The sequence below is a fragment of the Helobdella robusta genome (assembly GCF_000326865.2).
Source record: "Helobdella robusta unplaced genomic scaffold HELROscaffold_97, whole genome shotgun sequence".
In the NCBI taxonomy this organism is placed as follows: domain Eukaryota; kingdom Metazoa; phylum Annelida; class Clitellata; order Rhynchobdellida; family Glossiphoniidae; genus Helobdella; species Helobdella robusta.
The window spans coordinates 371,179-395,069 of record NW_008705551.1 but is presented as its reverse complement, the minus strand read 5'-3'; the positions used below and the strand labels follow the sequence as shown (position 1 = coordinate 395,069).

General features: G+C 34.5%; 3 protein-coding genes across 3 annotated transcripts; 1 reads left to right on the top strand and 2 right to left on the bottom strand.

Moving 5' to 3' along the window:
• Window positions 1-3,549: 3,549 nt before the first annotated feature.
• Window positions 3,550-6,209, bottom strand: HELRODRAFT_116724 (hypothetical protein). Its single transcript, XM_009033764.1, has 6 exons — window positions 5,663-6,209; window positions 5,416-5,530; window positions 5,059-5,208; window positions 4,753-4,896; window positions 4,127-4,499; window positions 3,550-3,990 (listed from the first exon to the last, which is right to left on the bottom strand). The coding sequence occupies exons 1-5, from the start codon at window positions 5,678-5,680 to the stop codon at window positions 4,273-4,275; spliced, it is 654 nt and encodes a 217-aa protein (XP_009032012.1). The 5' UTR covers window positions 5,681-6,209; the 3' UTR covers window positions 3,550-3,990; window positions 4,127-4,272.
• Window positions 6,210-7,542: 1,333 nt separating this feature from the next.
• On the top strand, window positions 7,543-15,905 carry HELRODRAFT_183049 (hypothetical protein; the record flags this gene model as incomplete). Its single annotated transcript, XM_009033763.1, has 23 exons — window positions 7,543-7,551; window positions 7,926-8,021; window positions 8,226-8,375; window positions 8,605-8,753; window positions 8,960-9,112; window positions 9,313-9,477; window positions 10,057-10,185; window positions 10,360-10,481; window positions 10,604-10,701; window positions 10,881-11,060; window positions 11,238-11,636; window positions 11,804-11,953; window positions 12,141-12,227; window positions 12,443-12,568; window positions 12,673-12,881; window positions 13,215-13,370; window positions 13,473-13,687; window positions 13,871-14,075; window positions 14,411-14,621; window positions 14,717-14,855; window positions 14,960-15,122; window positions 15,209-15,372; window positions 15,853-15,905. 23 exons carry the CDS (start codon window positions 7,543-7,545, stop codon window positions 15,903-15,905), a joined length of 3,528 nt encoding a protein of 1,175 aa, XP_009032011.1.
• Window positions 15,906-17,441: 1,536 nt separating this feature from the next.
• Window positions 17,442-19,622, bottom strand: HELRODRAFT_183048 (hypothetical protein; the record flags this gene model as incomplete). Its single annotated transcript, XM_009033762.1, has 1 exon — window positions 17,442-19,622. The coding sequence occupies one exon, from the start codon at window positions 19,620-19,622 to the stop codon at window positions 17,442-17,444; it is 2,181 nt and encodes a 726-aa protein (XP_009032010.1).
• Window positions 19,623-23,891: the final 4,269 nt, after the last annotated feature.

Here is a 23,891-nt window from a genome sequence, read left to right as displayed (position 1 = left end):
CCCGACTCCTGGGATGTGCCCACCTCTATCCGCATATCATTCCCGATCCTTTCAGCGCCAGTCTGCAGTTGCAAAACGACGATGAGTTCGTCATAATCGCGAATTCTTCGTTCTGGAGGTTTGTTCCTTATGAGGAGGCGGTAGAAGAATGTTACGACATTGGCAATCCGGTCGTTGCCTCGAAGCATCTCATGGATTTGGCCGAGAGTTACGGATCGAAGGAGAATATTGCGGTCATTGTGCTTCGACTGAACACAGAGCCAGGTTATAGCAACTCGAAATTATATTTAATTATTATGATTACAAATTATTTTTATAATTATTTTGTAATTTATTCTCCAGGGCCGTCGTTGGGTCGTCTGAAACCTCCACATAGAGACATGTCGATTGACGACGTGGAAGCGGCCATTCAACACGACCTTGAGATCGCAGTTCGGAGGTCAAATCAGAAAAAACTGTTGATCACTCACCCGCACTTCGAGCCGTTTAGTGTTACTAAAAACAGGTAGGTGGTGGGTTTTTTTGCGTTTCTAAAAATAGTTTTAAGGAATTTTTTTGAAGTTTTGGTGTTTGTATTTAATTGATAGTTTTAATTGGTTTGCTTTTTCTCGTTGTTCGATGTTTGTATTCATTAAGTTTCAAAATTTATCAAGAAATATTTTTGTATATATTTTCGACAGGCAATTCTTGCACCAGTACAATAGGTCTCAGTCTCATCAGCAACAACATCCACAAACAATAAATGATTCCAACAATAGCAGTGCCAACATCAACAACAACACAGTTTCTTTGAACAACGCATCACACAACACATACAACTCTCTTTACGTAAACTCCTATGAACAAGTCAACAACAGTAGCAACAATAACAACAACGTCATCAACAACAACAACAGCGTAAAAACGGCATCAAATAGTAGTAGTAGCAATTCCTCGTCAAAAATTTCGTCAAAGTCATCTCTAGAAGGTGTCGTACATTTCTCAAATTCTGGCTTCGATAAGAATACCCGACTGACAACTACAACATCACTGTCATCATCTGAAACGCTCAACGACGATGATGTAAAGAGCTACAATGTTAATGATGATAACGATGTTGCAGATGGCGATGATGATGATGCTGCTGCTGATGATGATGACGACGACGATGATGATGACGCTGATGGATATGTTAGTTTTAGCGTGAAGAGAGGAAGTGATAAAAGTGATGCGAAGTATTCAGACCATGTCGGCCAAAGTAGGTCACTGAAGTCTAAATTAGTAAGGGGGAAGGTTATAACGAATAATAATAAATTCAGCAACAATATTCAAATACAACTCCAGCAACAACAACAAAATCTACTACAAAATCAACAACAATATCAACAACAACAACAAAATCAACAACAACAAATACTAAAAGCACCTCTCAAAAGATTGTCAACTTTAAAACCAGATTTTACAACACAGAAATCCGATAATTTTCGGGCGAACAGTACAGAAATGCTACCGTTGTCAAACGCTGATGATGCTGGCATTAAAAACCATCAACAACAACAACATCCCAATCATCATCAACATTTGGGCCATATTTTAAAATCTAAGCCACCAACAGGCCAGCAACAACAACAACAGCAATCACATCAGCCAAAATTTATAAAGAAAAGTTTAGATAATTTTCCAATGTCGCATGTTTATAATTCACCGTCACAACAACATCAACACTCACAACAACAACAGTTTTTACAACAACCACAACAAAACTCGAATTTTTCAGATTATTTTGGTTCATCTCTATCTAAACTCGATCAAAGATCCCAAAGTAACGCCAGCCCGAGCCCAACGAATAATAATTTCATTCTTTCAACAGCAACAACAAAACGCAACAACTGCCAAACAAAACAACAACCCAACAAAAGAATCTCTTCGCCGTACCATCCAACATGCAACAACAACAACAACAACAGCAGCAATTCTCTCATATCACATGATGGTAGCAATTCATCACTATTTAAAAACAACCCATTTCCGACTTCTATGAAATCCGGAAACTTTCCCAATCCCGCCTACTCCGTCTACTCTGGAGAGGAAGCGAAAGACTCTGAAATCGTTAACATAATGATGTCGAAACAGCCCCAGCATTTGTCTCTGTCCACCAATAAGAAGCGGGGATCCATCATAGATACGATTGCCATGTTTGAATCGGCCAATCGGAAGGCGGATGCTATAAATAGCGCTTCTGGCTTTGGGACGTCGAATTCTGGTTCTGATAGTGGTAACTACAACAACAACAATAATAATAATAACAACAACAACAACAACAAATATGTAACAGGCTTTGGTAGTTACTACAACAACACTTACAGCATTAACAAAGCCAACAACAACAACAACAGTACAGAAACGTCAACGTCATTTGCAAGTCAGAGAGTATTATCTTCTAATATCAGTAACAACAACAATAACAACTACAGTAACACAAGTAACAATAATAGCAACAACTCGAGCAATAATAGTAGTCTAACCAGTGTCAACAGTTATAAATATAGAGGCCAAGTTAATGTCATTAACGATAACGACAATAATAATAACATCAATAACAACAACAATAATAACATCAATAACAACAATAATAGCATCAATAACAACAACAATAATAACCCTAGACATATAATCCGATCTTCGTATTATTCAAATGTTTCGGCTTTGCCTAAATCATCTTTAGTCGAATTTGAGAATAATTACAGAATAAAAACTAAAAACAATAATAATAATAATAATAAAGACGATGATGAGGATGACGGTTTCAATGATAATATAATAGAGATAGCTAGACTATGATGTAGATGATGATGGCGACGATGTTCTCGCTGCTTTATCGCCATTACCCTAACTTAGCTAATTAATTAATTAATATTTAGCTAATTAGCTAATTAATTTATCTCTCAATTAAATGATTTATATTTCTTTACATTTTCTCTTTCCAGCCAGCTACCTGCTGTTACAATATTAATTAATTTTCATTTTCTCATTATTATCTTATTGTCATTTATGTTACTATTTTTACCATTGTATATATAAATATATATATAGGAATTGAGTAAGAATTAATTTATATATATATATATATATACATATATATATTTATATATTTGTATATTATTTATATATTATATATATATTTGAATGAAAATGATAGAATGAATGAATTTTGCAAGTAAAGGAATGAAGAAGAAATGATAAAATGAATGAAGAACTGAGTAAATGAATGAAGGGATCGACGAAGGAACGATTTAAAAAAACGTATTAATAACAGCACTAATGACAATAATCCTAAACAGATATGTAGTGATAAAAATATATATGCCTTATTTATACCTTGTATTCACCATTCCTGTCTTACATACATACAAACACATACACACACATACATACAGACAGACACACACACATGCATATATACACATACATACAGACGCACATAAATATATATAAACAGTGTATTTGATGTTCATTCGTATTTTTTTAAAATTAATTTATAAAATAAGAACGCATTTTAACGATATACTCTTAGGGCATTTAGTGTATTTTCTGTATTATATATATATATATATATATATATATATATATATATATATGTGTGTGTGTGTGTGTGTGTGTGTAATCTTATATTTTATAAAAAATATATAAATTTTTTCAAGAAAACGTCGATTGTTTTATCAACATTTAGCATACATAGTGTTCAAGACAATAACACACGCACACACACACACAAATATGCACACTGTCGATACGTAACATTCATCCATCTATGTAATAATCTCGATTCATTTACACAAGAATTTTATTATAAATATTATTAATATCGTAATAATTATTACCATTTATTTTTACAATTAAATTCATTAATTGTAATTCATTAATTCAATCACAAAGAAGAGGTGTATATATATATATAATAAGCTATTTTATATATATAATATATATATAATATATATATATTATATATATAAATAATATAAATATAATATAATATATATAAATAATATAAATATAATATATATTATATATATAAATAATATAATATAAATATTATATATAAATATATATTATATATATATATAATATTTATATATATAATAAGCTATTTCTCATTTAATAAGCTAATAGTTAATAATTTAATTAATAATTAACTAAAATATAATCATAAACATCGATTATTAAAAAATCATATAATAAATTTAATTAAAATTATAGAAAAAATTATACAAATCGGGGGAAAAAATGATCATACTATGGTTTATTCAGCATAACCATAGTCATGAAATCTTCATAGGCCACTTGAATGGTTCCCTTCATTTGAGAATCTCTCTGCCTAAACATGTCAGTCACTGACTTGATCAGGACACAGACCTGTATGAAATTGTCGAGTCCTAACCTCTGCTTGGCCTGGGGGTCATACCTAAAGACCACGTGATTGGCAAACTGTGGGGTGACTTTGTAACCCATGGTGTTTAGAGCTATAAAAAAAATTTCATTAAATTTGGGTTTAATTTGTTTTTTAATTAATAAACTGAAAAAATTAAGTATAAATTGATGATTTTGAGTTTGTTACATGCAAGTTTATTTTATAAATCCTTATTTTTACAACTAGGTAACCTATTGTTTTGTTAGTTTATGGAAAGCTCAGTTGAATTTTTACAAATTGCAGTATATAAATTGATTTATTAATTATTTGATTGATTGACCGAAAGCCCCACACACATTCCTAACCATTACACAACTCATTAGCATCAATGAATCCAGATCTATCCCTATCAAACTGTTCAAAAACTGATTTCCACTGAATTATGTAGTTCCAAAGTGCCTGAAATTCATTCATCTCTATTTGGCCACTTTGATCTTTGTCAAACATTCCTGCAATTGTTGTTTGTTTGTTTGTTCAATAAGAACAACATTATAAATCTTATAAGATTAAATTAGGTATAAGATATTTAATGAATCAATGGTCATCTTTTCCTTTAATTACAGTTTATATAAATTATTTAATTAATTAATATTTGAGATGTGACTTCTTACCAATCATTAGCCTACAAGTTTCAGCATTAAAATGAGTCCAGTTGGCATTTGTGAGTGCCTGTTGAAGCTCGTGCATATTTATTTTACCACTCTTGTCATGGTCAACAGACAGGAACCACTGATGCACCTGGGGGTCCAACCCAGGTGGAGCTGGTATTAAAAGTCAATTAGTGACATGGATTAAAAATTAGTTTTACTAACAAAACAAAATACTGGCATATGGTTATACACATTTTTATTTTTAAACTAAAGATATTCAACATTTTAAACAATAATAATAAATAACTAGTAGTCCAAAATTATTTTTGAGTTTTAATAATAATAAGTAGTACAAAAAAATGAAACATTTTTGATAACCAGTTGGTTGTCCATATGCACCTCCACCGTACCCTCCTGGTGCTCCTGGCTGGCCGTAGCCAAAATTTTGTGGGGGCTGGCCGTAGCCGTAATTTTGAGGTGGCGGATGGCCGTACTGGGAAAATTTTTTGGAGTTAGTGAAAATTTCAGATAAAAAACAAAATTAGAAAACAATTAAATTATTTGATAAAATTTTAAATTGCACAATTATTTAGAAAGATCGAATTTAAAATTTTAGGTTTTTTACCTGATTTTGATAAGACATTTGCGTGAAAGTTAATCGAAGTTACAAACGCACATTCACCTCATTAATTACCAGCGCTTCAAAATCTTAAGACGTGCCAAGCATCGATCAGACAATGCGCGAAACCAACCGAAGTTTGGTTGAAGCATATTTATTAAACAAACAAAACAGAAAAATTTCAGGTAACACAAATTATTCACAGTAGGATAATGAAAGCAACATCGCAGCACACACGATTCACATAGTTAATAAAAGTTGAGTGTTCTCTAAAATGGCTTCTTGATTCGGTAAAAAACTCGAAGTTACTGCGAGTCGAGAGAATTTGATCTTCCAATTATATTCAGCTGCTGGATCTCGAACGAGTCCTAACTGCTGTTCAAACAAACCAACGTTGCTACCTTGATGTATTGTGCCAGCAACAATAATTGCCTTTCTGCCAAATTGGTCAGACAAACATCTGAGACCTTTTTCATTCAAATTAGGGTTAAAATTGATCTGCTCATCGTAGATGAATGTTTTTAATTTTCCAACAACACACACAGACCCTTCACACATTTCTGAATTTATACCGGCTGGGGATTTTATTAATAAGTGAAGATTGCAGTCGGGAAAATATGGCGAGATGTCGATGACGTCATCCCTAACTGAGGCATAGCTGTTTAGTATTGGGTAATACCAGTTACAAAATTCGAGAGCAAGTTGTCGGTCTTCAAGACTGGGAATGAGGTTTCTGTCCAACCAGCAATTGAATCTGTCAGAAATGTTGTTGTCTGCAGTGTTGAAATGTGCAACAGTATCCTGTGCTAACTGTTGTTCATTTGTTAGTGGCAGTTGAAGTTGCTGTGTTGGAGACTGTGTGAGACTGAAAATGTTGTTGGGTTGCACTCCAGGTTGGAAGATGTTGTGCTGGTTGTTGTGAAGTTGAACTGGCACCATCTCACTTGCATTATTTACTGGCATGATACCATCCAATGTATCAACTGTATCATTCCAATCTGTATCATCCATTTGCTGTTGAGTGAAAAAATATTTGTAATTAAAAATCAACTCTGAATATAATAAATAATAACAATATCTTGAATCAAAGTTTAGCTTTCAAAAAACAATAAGTTAACAGTACTTTACACAACTGGACTGAACTGGTAAATTATTAAGACAATTGAATATAAACATTTTTATACTGGGAGAAGTTAAACAAGAATGAAACCTCAACAGAATAATCTGATCCCCAATAGTTTAGAACAGCTTTAACTATGTCCAGTCTAGATAAACTCGGTTTCAAATTAGGGATTCCTTCTCTGTGGGCATATCTGAAAATTAGTTCTTTTTTCACCTTTTTTCTCTTAAAAAAATCCATAGGATTTTGTGTATAAGACAAAATGGCGGATATTGCATCTGAATGAAAATAGAATAAAAATAAATAAGAAAAATTAAATAAAATTTAAAAGTTTTGACTGGTCAATAAAAATATATATTGTAAATAAAACAGAAATTTAAGATGAATTCTTACTTAGTTAGACAATTGAGACAATATAGTTAAAAAATTTGTTTTAAAAATTATATAAAAAATAAATTTATTACAATTTTAATGATATTTTGATATTTTATTAATTGAATTAATTATAATTAATTAAATTAATAAAAAAAAGTTATTAATAAATACCTTGTTCGTTTTCAAACGTGATTAAATTATTGACAACAGTTTTGGCTAAAGAGAATTTATCCTCTATAGGCAGATAATTAATAATGACGGTCAATCCGGCTCTTTCTACTCCGGTTAGCGGCATTTTTAGACAAAATAGACACAATTCGAGACAAAATTTAAAGCAAACAATAATAAAAGTAAACTCGATAACAAGTTTCACCAAGAGAGATAACAAATAATGCCTAAAGTACATTTACGGCTTATACACCGTAGTGTAAATGTCAATTATTAGATTATATTGAATTTTGAAAAATTTTATTAATTATTTATTTTATTTTTAATTATAATTAATTATAACTAAAATTATATTTCTAATTAAAAAGTTTTGCTATACAAACAAAATAAACTTCATCTGCAAATTTAATTCTAAAATCACTTTTAAACATCAATCAGCTGTCTGCTGTGTACATTGACAACAGGCACTAGCCAGCAATACAGGTGCTCGAGACGAAATTAATTATGCAAATCCAAATTTAAACAATTATAAATCATCAAAAGACAATGAAGACTTATCATTTCGTAATTATTATTTATTTATTATCATATCTTAACCGAACTCAGCCAGTCGGGTATTATAGTTATTCGAAAGAGGACGTTGGCACTCTGTCCGGCGACGTCCAAAACTGGGCCATGATGATACAAAATTATATCCTGCAGGTGGCAATTTGCACGTTTTATAGCCTAAATTTGAATAAATAAAACTTAAAAAAAATTAACCGTAGAGCAAATCGCTATTAAAATTCGTTAAATTAAACAATACATTTACATTACAATACTTAGATATTTAATTGAAAATTCTTTTCGATTGAACTATGAATTATAAAATAATCTCGAGTAATATGGTGTATAAAATGATCACAGCTCGCAAATGATGGAATAAAGCGAGAATACACTCAAAGTCTGTTCGATTCTGCCAACTACACATACGAAGATAAGGATGGTGATCATTTGGTTCAGCAAGTCAAGGCAAGCCTTGGAGAATATTTCCTTAAGAAGAAAAAAGTTGCCAAGGTTCATTTCTTCAAAGTTCATTCTTAAAATAACATTTTATGTTTGTAATTTGATATTATTAACTTGTTAAAAGCGTATATTAATTAAAACATACCTACCATAGTGTGCAGTGGATGTGTGTGTGGTCGTTCATTGACGAGGAATTCACACACGCGCCGCGTGTGGCTATGTTCTCGTCGTTTGTCGATGATGCAAAACACCAGACAAATTTTATGAAAATATTTTGCAGGCTCTGGCTGAAAAAGTGATAGAATTGTACGACAGGCAACTCTTGAGAAACTGGACGAGCGGACAGAGCAGGTTGTACACGCTCAACAAATCCATCTATAGAGATTCTGACATCCCTTCCAGATTCCCGGATCAACTGATTTTCAGTCCGTCAGTGAAATTTTCAAACTATTTTTTCTTTCTACTTTACATTTCAAGTATTAATAGTAATGATTTACTAGTAGGAATTACTTCGAATCATCAGCCATAACAAACCCCATCATTGCAAGAAAGGATCATAGACCCTTTCAGCCATAACGCTAACAATTCACCGACATCTCAATTGTTTCAAGTTATTTCGAAATTTTTCCTACCAGCTACTTCAAACAGCCGGTCAGTTTCGTAAGTTCGACGGTGAAAATTTCTGACGAGGTTCCGAGGGACGATAGGGAGACCATTGATACAGTGGCCTGGTCGGCAGGGCTCGAAGATATCTTCAAGAAAAATTCTAAACTAGATCCGCAACTTAGGTGTTTCCGGGTTTTTGAATTTTCAAAGTTAAATTTAAAAAAAAATAAAATTTCTTATTCATGAAAATTTTGTTTTAAAAAAAATTTTTTGATAAATTAAACAAATTATTGTGGCACGTCTACAAGAATTGTTGAATTTTTTAAAAATGATCAATAATTTAAAAAAATAAATTGTTGAAACCGTCGATTTTCAACGCAAGATGGCAGTATTTCGGATCGACAGCGGGCCTAGTCCGTATCTATCCGGGTCGGGAATGGAATACGAACTTCGCCGGTTTTTACGACGATTACGATCCGAGATTGCGTCCGTGGTACATCGCTGCTACCAGTGGCCCAAAGGATGTTGTCGTCATTCTGGATTGTAGGTTAGTTGTTGGGTAGTTGTTGTTGTTGTTAGAAGTTGAAATTATATTAAATTGCAACTATCCATCCAATCATCCGTCAATCTATTTGTCTATTCATTCATCTATCCATTCATCCATTCATCCATTCATCATTCATTCATTCATTCATTCATTCTTTTATCCATTCATTCATTCATTTATCCATTCATTCATTCATTCCATCTTTCAATCAATCATTCATTTATTCAGTTCATCAATGGGGTCCAAGGAAAAGTTTAGCATAGCGCAGGCCATAGCCAAAGCAGTGATTGACACACTGACGCGCATGGATTATGTTAATGTGGTCTGCGCCAGGGCCAGCTATTGGGACCAAGTCGGAAAGTAATTACGCATAAATTAAAACATTTACATAAATTACAATAAATCATGGCGATTCGGATTATATTATTGTAATGTGGTTTTCATTTATTGTGAATGGATTGATTGAATATAAATGAAAAATTATTAAAAATTTGATCATAATAATATTAGTTGTATAATTATTTATCATTTTAATAATTATAAATAATAATAATAAATAATAATAAATAATTACGACAGATGGCACGAATATAGGACGGAAGTGTTGAGTTGCCAGGCGGAAAACATGGTTCAGGCCACGCTAGCCCACAAGAAAGACCTCATTGCCAAAATACAGAAACTGAAGCCAGGAGGAACCAGCGAGATGGAGTTAGTCACGTGATGATCATGATGACGTAGTTGATGACGTAGTTGATGACGTCGACGTCGACGATGGCGATGATGATGTTGATGTTGCTGTTGCTGTTTCTATTTTATGATGACGACGATGATGATGAAAATGTAATTTTATACCAAAAAAAAAAATACCGAAATATTTACCAGACGAGGATTTGAGCTGGCATTCGATCTACTTAACGGCCGAACAAAAACCGGCTGTCAGAGCATCATCGTATTCGTTACCGACGGCCTCGATACCGACGGTGAAGATGTCCGATGCGGACCGGGTCGGTAAGATTCGATAGAGAAAGAAAATTTCAATCGGTAAAATGTAACGGATAAGAACAGATACTTAATTTTGGGTTGCGTGTAATTTGTTGAATGTTGTACGCATTTCTTGGTTTTTTAGGGCAATATTCCCGTAGCGGTTTCACCGCGGGGCCAATTTGTAGATATAACTGGACAAAAGTTTGGCAGATGGTTGATACCAGGATCATCTATCAAAAGGTTTTTTTCTTTTTTTTATATTTTTCTGTCTCTCTCTTTCTCTTTCTCTCTCGCTCTCTTTCTCTCTCTCTCCTTTTTTCTCTTTCTCTCTCTTTTTCACGAACTATCTATAACAATTTTATTTTCACAATCAATTTAATCTAAGATTATAAAACCTGTTGTCCTTTGAACACCTATAGAAACACAACGATGCTGAAGTATCAAAAGAATTCACTGCCAACAACAACAACAACAACAACGACAACGACACAACGGATAAATCACGAACAACAACGACAACAACATTGAATGAGGAGAACAAATACACGCGAACTGCCAACGATCCCAACTACAAACACGACATTTTTCTGGCACCGCCTGTTAGGATTCTTATGAAAATTAATTTTTGGGTTTTGTACTGTGTAATAAATTTGTGATAACAACGATGATGACGCCGCTGGTGACGATGACGTCAGTGATGACGACGATGATGACGACGACACACACACACAGACACACAGGCACACAAACACACAGACATACACACACACACACAGACACGAATATTCAGCTACTTGACAGTAGAAGACGGTGAAGAGTTTCCAGGAAGAATTTCCTGCCCCCACAGAGGAAGTTTCAAAAAGATCAGCACAGGTGTCAACCTCATCTCCCAAATGTTTGACTATTTCGATTTCCTGTCGAGTAACTCGCGAACCGACGAGGGCCTATGGACGTCACCCTACTTGGATTCATGGGGTCTCAGTTTGATTGTCACTAGAGCTCTACCCTGCATCAGCAAGGTCACTGGAAAGGTCATTGGAGTCGTTGGTGTCGACGCAACTGTTGAGGATATTGAAAACTTTCTGAATCGACATCAGTGGGGCTCGGTATATTCGTTTCTCATGAATACCGACGGTGAGACGATTTTTCATCCGAGATTGAAAGCCAGCGAGAATGTTAGTTAGATGGACGGATGGCTAGACTGATGGATGGATGGAAGAGGGGATAGATAAAATAAAAATTAGATGAATGAATATCATGATAGAGAGATGGATGGATGAATGGATTGATCAGCTGACGTATGGAAAGGATTGACGTCTCGATTCGAATTTTTTTTTTTCAGTTAGTTGCAGACCCGATATTCATACCGATCGAACAACTGGAGCAGGACAAAGAGGGCAACCCCAAAGAGTTCTCGAAAATAGTGAAAGATATGAAAGCCGGTCTGACGGGCAGTTTGATCATTCCTCACTCGCGTCCCGGACGCAAGAAAGTAAATTAAAAAAAAAAATTCGATTTCATAATCTTATATTTATATTCATATTAAATTTTTATTATATTATAATATATTTATATTATATTTATATTAGATTTACATTATATCATGTTTAGTTTTGAACATTTTTGTATTTTTTAAATAAAATATGTGATACGTCAGAATTTAATTTTAAAAAATACAGGGCGAATACACGGCGGCAACCTTCTACTATGCAGCTCTCGACGATTCGGAATTCGCCTTTGCGTTCAGTCTTTCAGATACGGACAAAGTAATTTCTTGAAAAAACTTTCACACACACAGACAGACAGACAGGCACACACACACACACACGCATATATACAACGCATCTGACACACACATAGTCGGGGATCTCTTTGCAATCGAACCCGGCTATCGCAACATCAGCGGCAGGCATCTTAACAATCACACGATAGCGCTGCCTACGTTTTAAATTTATTGGTTCAATTTTTGTTTAATTTGAAGGTGTTCAGACGAGCACAGCAGCCGAAAAATTTGGACACATACGACAAAAGTTTCTTCAACCTGCTCATTGAATACAACTCAACTCTGGGCAGGTCCGAATTGAAAGGAGTGTTTGATTATTTACAGGTTGAAAAATTGTTTCTTTGTTTGTTTATATTTATTTTTTGTATTTTAATTTAAATTAATTCAATTTTAAATTATTTTTTAATTTTTATTTATTAACCCGGAAGGTGAAAGAAAATGAAAAACGCTTTCCTGGTCTGCGTGTCTCCTACCTTCACTCCAGCATCTTTCTCTCGCCCAAGTGCCACTGCGACCCCAACTCCTACTTCTATGACGACGATCTGGCCCGCAAGACCGTCGATGCCCACCTCTACATCAACAACCAGACCGGAGATGACGGCTGTGACAAGGGGGGAAGATATGTTAAGGGCCTGAGGTGGGCGGGCCCTGCTGTTTCAAATTTAACTCATTTATTTAATTAACGTTGTAAGTAAATGTGAAGAACATGTAGTTATTAGGATGTTAGTAATTACACAAACATACACACGCATATAAACAAACATCAGCACACATACAAACAAGAACACAAACACATACACACAGATACAAATACAAACAAACACACGTACATGCACGCAGGCACACAGACAAATACACACACATATAAACATACATATACACGCAAGCAAGCAAACAAACTCACAAATACAAACACATACACACAAATACAAACACGCACGCACGCAAACAAACAAATACACCTGCACAGAGCAGACGTATTCATATCGCAACCGGTAGAGAAGCTGTGGCGAACAAGGTCGTTCGACGGCATAGAGGACGTGAAATGGACGTATGTGGCCATGAGGAGCGGGGTCTTCAGGACTTATCCGGCCCACCGTTCTCGTCGGAACTACGACCCAACCTCGTATGTATGTATGTATGTTGTATATGTTTGTTTGCGTATGTGTGTATTTATGTGTTTGTATGTTTGTTGTGTAATTACGCACATACCCATACAAATTCACAGTCGAGATTGGTATAAAAGGGCCAACAAAGCCCCTTCGAAAACAGCCATTTCCACGGCGTACCCCGATTCAGCAGGGGTCGGCAAGATTATTACCCTGTCGAGGGCACTGTTTGAGGGCATGACCTCTAGGACCACAGAGGAGTGCTTAACTATTTCTACTGTTGGTCCGTGGCCTGGCGGCTGTGTTTGCCAGAAGGATGAAGATTGCGTCAGTGGTGGGTCCTGCTTTGTTTGTTTTGCTCCTCATCTCCTTCTTCTTATTATTATTCTACTACTATTATTACTACTATTATTACCATCATTACTAATATCACAAAATCAGAATGACACACACACACACGGACACACGCACACACACACACACGGGCACACACACACAAACACAAACACGCAAACAGCCCAATGCTACTTGAGCGTGGCCCCAGGACCGAACAAGGATTTACCGAGATGTGCTACCGAACGAGTTGAAGCGGTTACGAGTCTCGACATTCTCTACAAACGATTCCATGAGATCACCATGGCCCTCATGCAGGCCAGCAATGGCAAGAGGTCATGTGGTCAGACGTATTTGTGTCCTGATGGAGAAGAGGTGTGCGAGACGAGGTGGGATTTTTTGTTTTGTTTAAATATTTAGGCCCTTTAGTGTAGTTTATGTGCGTTGTATGTCTGTGTGTGTGTTTGTGAGTTTGTGTGTGTGTGTGTGTGCGTGCGTGCGTGTGCGCGTGTGTGTGTGTGAATGGTTTATGGCACAATATAAAAAAATTAATGAAAATTGTGGAAAAAATTGTAAAAATATATTTTTATTCTTCGAATTGTTTGATCAATTCTTTAATAGTCAATCAATCAATCTATCATTCAATCATTCAATCAACCATTCAAACAAACAACCAGCCAAACGATCAATCAACAAATCCGTAAAAACCCTGATCTAAAAATAGATGCTACCTCTTCGATGACCGGGCCAACATGATAACTGACCCTGACTTCTTGACGGCCAACGACCTTGACGAGAGGAAGTACAAAGGGGTGACCATGGGCAAAAAAGAAGGTGAAATAATGAAGGAACTTATTTATAAACATGGGTTTTTCCAGAGAAAGGAGTCTCTAGATTTTCAAGATGTCTGCAGCATTTCTCCGTACGCGCCCAAGGTTTTTATTTATAATTATAATAATTTTTTACAATTACGATAATAATATTTATTTATTTAGCGGCCGTGTTTAACCTTGACCTTTGATTTTTTTAGGTTACTTTAGAAGGGATTCCGCAGACCCCAGAAGAACTGGACAACTACTACAAGAACAAGGGCCCGATACCGAAGTTCACGAACGAGTATGGGTGCATCACTGACGTTGTCGAATATTTTGTCATGGAATCGGCGCTCGGTAATATTTGTTTGATATTCGGTTGAATAATTTTGGGCCAGATGTTTAATCACCACAGACATCGTCGTAAACCACACGTTATAAAAAAAAAACTAAATAAACAGGACCTAGCGGAGTTATATCTGGAAACGTATCCGGACCGTGCATGTCCGGATATTACCACGTGACTGCTCTCCCCAAAACGAACCTTTTCCTGTTGGTGATTGAAAACTGGAAGCAGTACAAAGACACGTTCTTCTTTAATTTCAACTGCAAGATAACTCAGAGGTCAGTTTTGGTGGTTTTTTATTCTGTTATTTCAAAAAAACAATTTATAAAAAGTTTTAATTATGTAAATAAATAACAATCAACAGTATCGTAAACTCCGGATCCTACCGAATAATTAACGGTACTTGCGCCCATACCGATATCGCTAGGTCGACACTTGCTCAGATGGGGAAATGTCCGATGCTCAGGAATGTCAACATCACTTGTCGGTATAATAGGGATGTGTCGGTGAAATACTCGCGAATAGTCGGTCCATTTGCATTGATTTTCGCGGTTTTTTCGCGATGTTTTTTGGAGTTTTTATTGAAGTTTTATTGTTTTTAGATGACTGGCGAGATGCTGTTGTTTGTAAGCTGGTGAGTTTTTGTTGTTGTTACTGTGGCTATGTTTATAAGTATTATAAGAATAATAATCATTCCTTTTGTTATGATATATTTAGGAATTTATAGCCAAAAATAACAGCCAATCAAAAAAAGATGATTAAAAATTAATTTATTTCATCTGCCAATCACATTTATTCTTATTTTCTATCTATGATCTTTTACGTACTGACGTCATTTTTATATGTTTCAGTTTTTTGAATTTGTTGAAGTTTTTCGTGGTTCATTGTGACACTTTGTATATTGTTTGTATCATTTAAGAACATGTTTGTATCTTTGTATATTTTTTGTATTTTTGTATTATTCTATTAATATTTGGCATATTTTTCTTCTTATTTTTTCACTTTTAGCGCCATTGAAAAATATAGGCACTGTTTATTTGATGAGCGTCTTATATTTCTAGTCAACTAGTTGTAACATTAAACGCTCGTTCAAAAACTAAACGCTATATAAATAATCGAAACATCCAAGTCTCAAATAGAATATACATACACACATGCATGCAAACATACGCATACACGTAAATACACACACATACACAGTACACACACACACACAGACACATTCATACATACACAAATTTCATTTACATTGTCTTTTAACCTATTTTTTTGTCGTTTTAGTCATACTATTACAATGATTTGTTTGTTCTTTTTCGTCTTCTTCTTCTTCTTTTTATTGTTATTATTATCATTATATCATTATTATTACTGTTGCCATTGTTACCATATGTTATATAACTTAACTTGCAGGTTATGATGTTGTTTCATTAAGATTTGAACTTTAAACTTAGTCTGCGTGTGCTTAAGTTTAGCAATGTATTATCATCCTCATTAGATGAATCTTTTTACTAGATAATGATTTAGTAATGTAGTATTTATAAATACTGGGTCTTTATTAATATTTTTAGTATTAGCTGTAGTTGTAGTAACAGAAGCAGCAGCAGTAGTAGCAGAAGTACTAGTAGCAGTAGCAGTAGTAGTAGTAGTAAAAGTAGTGGCAGTAATCAATTAAAAATGGGTTACGATCACTAAGACAGTCAGCTCCAGATTAACCTTTGCATCGTAAGACAGCATTTCGAAATCGCCTATTTAAAGTAATGTGATCAGTCATGTTTCTCACCTTGTCTTCGGGACTCTTTGAAACATAAACATAAAGAAATATTGTGCGCGAATTAAATGTTATTTTAACATCATTATATATGATGGCTTTTCGAAAACAGAAATAAACACACACTCACACATATATATATATACTTCTAAATAAAATAAGATTATTTAAGTAAGTATTAAATAAAGATGTAAAGATAATTTAAGTAACTATTTTCGGCTTGGGTGACTGTCAAACCAGGTGTTGGTGATAATTTGATCATTTGCAACACACCGCTCAATCAACTTATCTTCCTCTTATTTCTATTTCGAGATGCCATGAGGACTAAACACGTATTTTTCCGGAGCTAACTTTGCATTCATTGTATTAACAACTTCTCGGGAATGAATATGGTAAATAAAAAAGCTGAAACTGGTATGTGGTGCTTGGGTTTTTGTTTCCTTTTACTCGATATTATTAAAAAATAATTAAAAAAATAATCATATGATAATATAAACAATATTATTATTATTATTATTATTATTATTATTATTATTATTATTACTGTATATTTTTAATTTAATTTAAATAAATTTGTTTGTAACTTTCACAACACTGATCAATAATAATAATAACAATAACAGTTATAATAATTACATACAATTGTGTATTACAATTAATTTTAAGTTTAAAGAGAGGAACAACGGAAAATATTTATGCGAAAATGACATCTTTCACTTAGCTGTTGTGTATGTATTTATATATGTATGTTTGTGTATATAGATATAATAGACAAAACAATGAATGAAGTGGTGGCAATAATATATATATTAATTAATTAATTAATTAATTATAATCCATTTATTCTGCCATTTGTCAAATGGTTGTTTGGTCTATTCGGCAAATCACCATTCAATTTCGGCGTTTCGTCCAGAATGAATGTCACTTTTTGCTGCTGTTGTGGTATGCGGTGTTGTTGTTGTTGTTGTTGCAGTTGTTGTTGTTGATGTAGTGGCGTATGTTCGTCGTTGTTGTGCAAGTGGTTGTCGTAAAGAGCCTTGTAGTTGTTGTTTGAATTTTGTTCGCTATTTTCGTTGGATTTGTTAATTTTTTCTGAATTTAACTCTCGATAAACCTGACAGTGCGTTGTTTGTTGTTGTTGTTGTTGCTGTTGTGGTTGTTGTTGCTGCTGTTGTGGTTGTTGTTGTGGTTGTTGGTGGTCATGTTGTTGTGGCAACAACTCTTTCATCTGGTTCTCTTCATTACTGAGCTGATCTTTGTTGGAGTTTGTTGGCAACAACTCTTTCATCTGGTTCTCTTCATTACTGAGCTGATCTTTGTTGGAGTTTGTTGCCCACTTCAACTCCAGGTACCTGTTCCGACATCTCCTGTCCAACAAATCCTCGTCACTTTTACTGGCCCTCGGTGCAGTTTTCATCTTGTTATCTCCCTGGTCGCAGTCTAACTTAGAGGACATCTTGCACGGCTGACTGAGTCGTCTGAACTGAAACATATCCAACTCCATGTTCCGCTCCATCGGCTGCGAGTTCGTGCAGCCCTTGAGGCTACCTCTAGCGCCACTTGGACGAAATGATTGACTCTGTCTGCGGTCGTCATCGGAGCAAAAATTTTTTTCAACCCCGGCGCATCCGTAAATTTTTCGCCAGAACTCCTTCCTGAATCGTTTTCGCAGGGCGTAGTAGACGATGAAGTCGGTCGATGAGTTGAGGATGACGAAGAAGTTGCTGATGTTCTGAACAATGAGGAACCAGACTGGGGAGCCCGTGTTAGCGTACCTGGCGATCTCGCAAATCCTCTCAGGCGTGTGGCAGACGACCATCTCCAGGATGATGACGATCATCGTCCATGTTATGTTGTCTTCATTCTTGCCATCGTACACGAGGCAGTTGTTCTTCATCTGCTTTTTGGAGGCCTGCAGCTGCTTAATGAGTGGAACGTTCAAGAGGACTAGCAAAATGAGAGGTAGTATCAGAATCACCGACGTGTAGAAAACCGTGAAGTAGTAAAGGTAAAAGTGGCGGTTGTTGTAGAGAGCGGCCGGCTTATAAGTCGGATAAAGTACATAACTGGAATTGTTTAACATAAAATTTGAAGCCTCGTATGCATTCAAACAGGTCTCGGTTACATTCAAACCGTTCGACTGTTCATCATTGTAGCAGTATTTGATCTCGTACAGGAAGAATCGTGGAATATTGAGAACAATAGACGCTAGTAAGACAACAAAAACTTGGATTCTGGTACTTGAGAGTTTCAGCCAGGCTTTCGATTGGAAGGGCTTGCAGATAGCGGCATACCTGTTCAAAGCCAGCAGAACGGTAAACCAAATAACAAAACAGTGACTAATATAAGCTATGGGATTTACAAACACAACCATGTAGGGCTGGATCATATTGAAGACGTCGGTCGAATATTTCTTCAAATAACCGTAATGAATCGTAAGTAAAGAGAAGCTCATCACTAAAACAAAACTGTCAGCCAGGGCTAGGACTTGTAGTAGAAATATCGCTACTCGGTTATGTCGGTCCCTCTGCATCACGAGTATCGATACTAAATTACCGAATAAACCGAGAACCGTTACCGCCCCTATGACTATTGTATTGAAGAAGAACGCGAATTCAGAATATTGATTGTCTGCAGTTGGCGTTGGTGTTGTTGTTTGGTTTTGGTTTCTATCATTGTTGTTGTTGTTGTTGTTGTTGTTGTTGTTGTTGTTGTTAAATTCTTCGTCGACTATGACGATCATGTTTTTGTTTGCGATGTTGCCACCGTCAACATAGTAGCCTTCGTCACCCTCGTTACTACTGATGACGTCATCAGTGTTTTTGATGACGTCATCGGTGTCCGTGACGACGTCAAAGTCGTCGTTGTTCGTCTTTTGAGGTAGTTGTTTAATAGTGGAATCAGAATTAATCGTACCTATCGAGTTCGTTACTGGAGATGCTACGATGACGAAGATGATTATGAAGTTGTCGAGAATGTAGTGGGCTAGGAATAACTTTTTGACGTGCATTGTTGTTGCTGTTGTTGTTGTTGTTATATTGATGTAATGTTGATTTCGTTGTTTTTTTAGCTAATACTTTTTTTTATATCGGCTTAGTCATAGTTGCTCGTTTTGCTGTTGATGTTGTTGTTGATGTTGTCGATGATGATGATGTTTTTGTTGACGAACTGGTTGTATTTTTAAATCATTCTTCATCGTCACACGCATGGCAATCCATCTGAATGTAAACAAAACAAATAATCACGTGATCTAATTGGGAGGTGATGGTGGTGATGATGAGGGTGATTAGGATGAAGACGAGGACGACGACGATGAAGAAGATGATGTCAAAGAAAGCTGGTTTCGAAACGAAATGAACTTTTTTTTAGCTCGGTGACCTGAGAAAAAGAGTGAAAGATGAACAGATAAATAGAGAGAAATGAATGAAAAGAGCGAAAAAGAGGAAGAGAGAGATAAAAAGTGACAAAGATAAAAGATAAAAGAACATAAAAATAAAGATGTTTACATAGGTAAAAAAAATTAAAAAACGGAAATGACCGAATAATAGAGAAAGAAGGAGAAACTAGAGGAGAAACTAGAGGAGAGAGAGAGAAGGAAGAAACGAAGAAGAGATAAAATACGTGGAATCGTTTAACTGTGTGAGGCGCGTAATGAATTAGAGAGAGAGATAGAGAGAAAGAGAGAGACAGAGAAAGAGAGAGAGAGAGAGAGAGAGAGAGAGAGAGAGAGGTGATTTCACCAATGATAATGATGATAAATGATGATGAACATGAATGTGATGAAGCCGGGCGGTCGTCAGTTCAGAATATAAATCTGGGTTTTTTTTATTATTCGTCTTATTACTATCATCGCCATTATTATTATTGTTATTATTATTAGTTAGTAGTAGAAGTAGAAGTAGTAGTAGTAGTAGAAGTAGTAGTAGTAGTAATAGTAGTAATGGTAGTAGTAGTATTTGTAATAACGAGAGAAAAAAGATAATTATTATCGTAGCTAAGTAAGTTATTAGAACGTTATGTTATACAATGATGATGATGAAGAAGACGACGACGACGACGATGATGATTATTGTCATAATAATAAAATTAATAATAATAAATAATAATAATGCATCTTTTAATTGAAGATAAAACACATGTGATTAATGGCGTTTTTGAAGAAATAAAAAACATTCAAATAGGAAAGCTGAAATTAAATTTTTGTTTATGTATATATGTGTTATATAGGTTTGTATGTGTGTGTGTTTGTATGCATGTATGTGTGTGTGTTTAAGTGCTTGAGTGTGTAAGTGTGTCTATGTATGTATCTATGTGTGTTTTAATTAATGGATATGTTAGTAAAGTTTTTATATAAGAAGGTGTGTATGTTTTTTGTATGTAGGTGTGTATGTTTGTAAGTTTTTTTCGTATGTAGGTGTGTATGTTTGTATGTTTTGTATGTTTTTTTGAATGTAGGTGTGTATGTTTGTATGTTTTTTGTATGTAGGTGTATATGTTTCTGTTTATTTTGTTGTTTCTATGTATCCGGTAATGTTTTATTTCTGTCCAAAGTATTTATGGCACTCCAGGGGTGGGTTTGCAGTTTGGATTGTTTTCAGTACGATGAATAGAGAAATGAACAAATGAATGAACGAACGAACGTAAGAACGAACAAACGAACGAACGATTAATGAAAGAACGAATGAATAAATGGATAGATGGACAAATGAGAGTATGACGTTGTAATTGAATAACATTCTCCATAGACACACATTATTACTACATTTGCAAACAGCTATGATTTTTTGTATCTTGTATATAATTCATAGTAAGAGCTATATAAATAATAATATAAAAATTATTATTATTATTTATATGGACGTAAATGCTTATGTAATGATTAGCATATTAAGTTACCTTACTTACTTAAGGCATAAATAAATACCTTATCTTAACTATTGTATGTATTTGTGTATGTGTGTTTAAGTGTGTGTATGTACGTGCGTGTATGTGTTTATATGTGTGTGTGTGTGCGTATGTGTGTGCGTGTACGTGTGTGTATGTGTGTCTTTGTGCGTTCATTCATTTTTCTCCTAATACGCTTTTAACGTTTGAGATTCGAATAACCATTACCAGACGTCAAAATGATAAAACTTATCTTATATTCTCTATCACTCTCTTTTTTTGTTTTTCTCTCTCTCTTTCTTTCTCTCTCTCTCTCTCTCTCTCTCTTTCCCTCTCATCTTTCATTCTTTCTTTTATCTTCTTTCTTTCAATTTTTATAAAATTCAATTTTCCATTCGCATTTTTGCGATCTATTAAATTTTTCAAAATAAAAAATTTCCAAAGTTGAACTTCCAATACTGTACGTAATCCGCCGAAAAAAAAATTTTTTTTCCCTCTACTCAAGCATGTTTATGACACGAGATGAATGACAAAAGACGACGACGATGATGATGAGAAAGATGAAAATGATGATAATGATGATGAAGACAATGATGATGCTGCTGCTGCTGCTGCTGATGATTATGACGATGATAAAGACGATGACGATGATGATGATGAAGAAGAAGATGAAGATGATGATGATGATGAAGAAGATGAAGATGATGATAATAATGATGAAGACAATGATGATGCTGATGGCGATGATGACGATGATGATGAATATAGGATTGCAAAAACATGGCGGTTTTTTAATTGACCGCTGAAAGACATAATTATGCATTCTTCAAAATGGCACAATCTGACGACAACTAATACTGCTGTTGCTGCTATTACTACTATTGCAGTTACTACTACTGCAGCTACTACTGCCACTACTGCTGCTACTGCTGCTACTACTGCTACTAAAACCAGAAAGACATCAACAACAATAAGCCAAAAAACACGCAATAATACATACACGCAGTCATACACACACACACACACACACACACACACACATACATACATTCGTACATACATACGTATAAGCATACAAATATACACACAAACAAACAAACATACATACATACAAACATACAAACAAACATACATTCTTACAAAAACAACCACACTTACAATCCTTTTGTAATTAGGTAATTCAGCCGTGGACCCGCAAAGTTCATTGACACATATGTCTCATCCATCATCATCATCAACAACAACAACAACATCATCATCATTAGCAACAACATTATCAGTATCATCATCAACATCATCATCGCTTTTGTATTTAGCTTCATCATACTTTTTGTCACATTATTGTATGCATACATACATATATTATTATATATTATTATATATATATTTATATATATATATATACAAAGACATATAGATACAAACATATATGCATACATCTAAACATACACACATACACAGACACACACACACATAAACACAACGCAATTATTAAAGCAGCCGCTAGGTTTTTAACATTTTGAAAATGTAAACAGAGTAACCCAAATAAACATCGCCCCATCCATATTTACACGCTCGACGACAACATCAGCATCATCAGAAACAACAACAACAACAAAAACAACAAGAGCAACAACAATGCATCATACAAACATTCACTCATTCATTCATGCAATCATCCAGCACACACGAACAAACATACATACAATCATACAACAACACACGCATAAAAGACATAGAACAAACAAATAACCAACAACTATTTATATATCTTTGCACTAATGATTATTTGTAACGTTTTTACTTGAAATATATATGTCAATGCTCTATTTAGTGTTTTTGGTGAACAAATTAATTGAAAGATTCATTCATTTTATTCATAGGCTAATTATAGAAAATTAAATCGGCCATTTTTATTTAGGGGTTAACTTAGGGCGATAATATATTTAACTAAAACAACAATAATAATAATAACAACAACAACCACAATAATAACAACAAAAATTACAAACAATACGTCATTAAAAACCCAAAGAACTAAAACAGGTGAGTTAATCCATCCGCGATTATCTAATCTGTCTTTCCATTTTTTCGTATCTTTGCTTATTTGTATCTATGTTTATGTATCTTTTGATTATTTGTATTTACGTTTGTGTTTTTTTGCTTATTTGTATCTATGTTTATGTATCTTTGCTTATTTGTTTGTATGGCTGTATCTTCTGTTACTTTTTGTATGCATGTATGTACGCTTGTTTGTACTGTTTGTATGATTGTTTGTTTGTATGTATAATATATATGTTTGTTAATATGTTTGTATGTATGTCTGTTTGTTTGTTTGTATCTTTATTTGTTTGTTTATATGTATGTATGTATGTTTGTTTGTTCGTATGCTTGC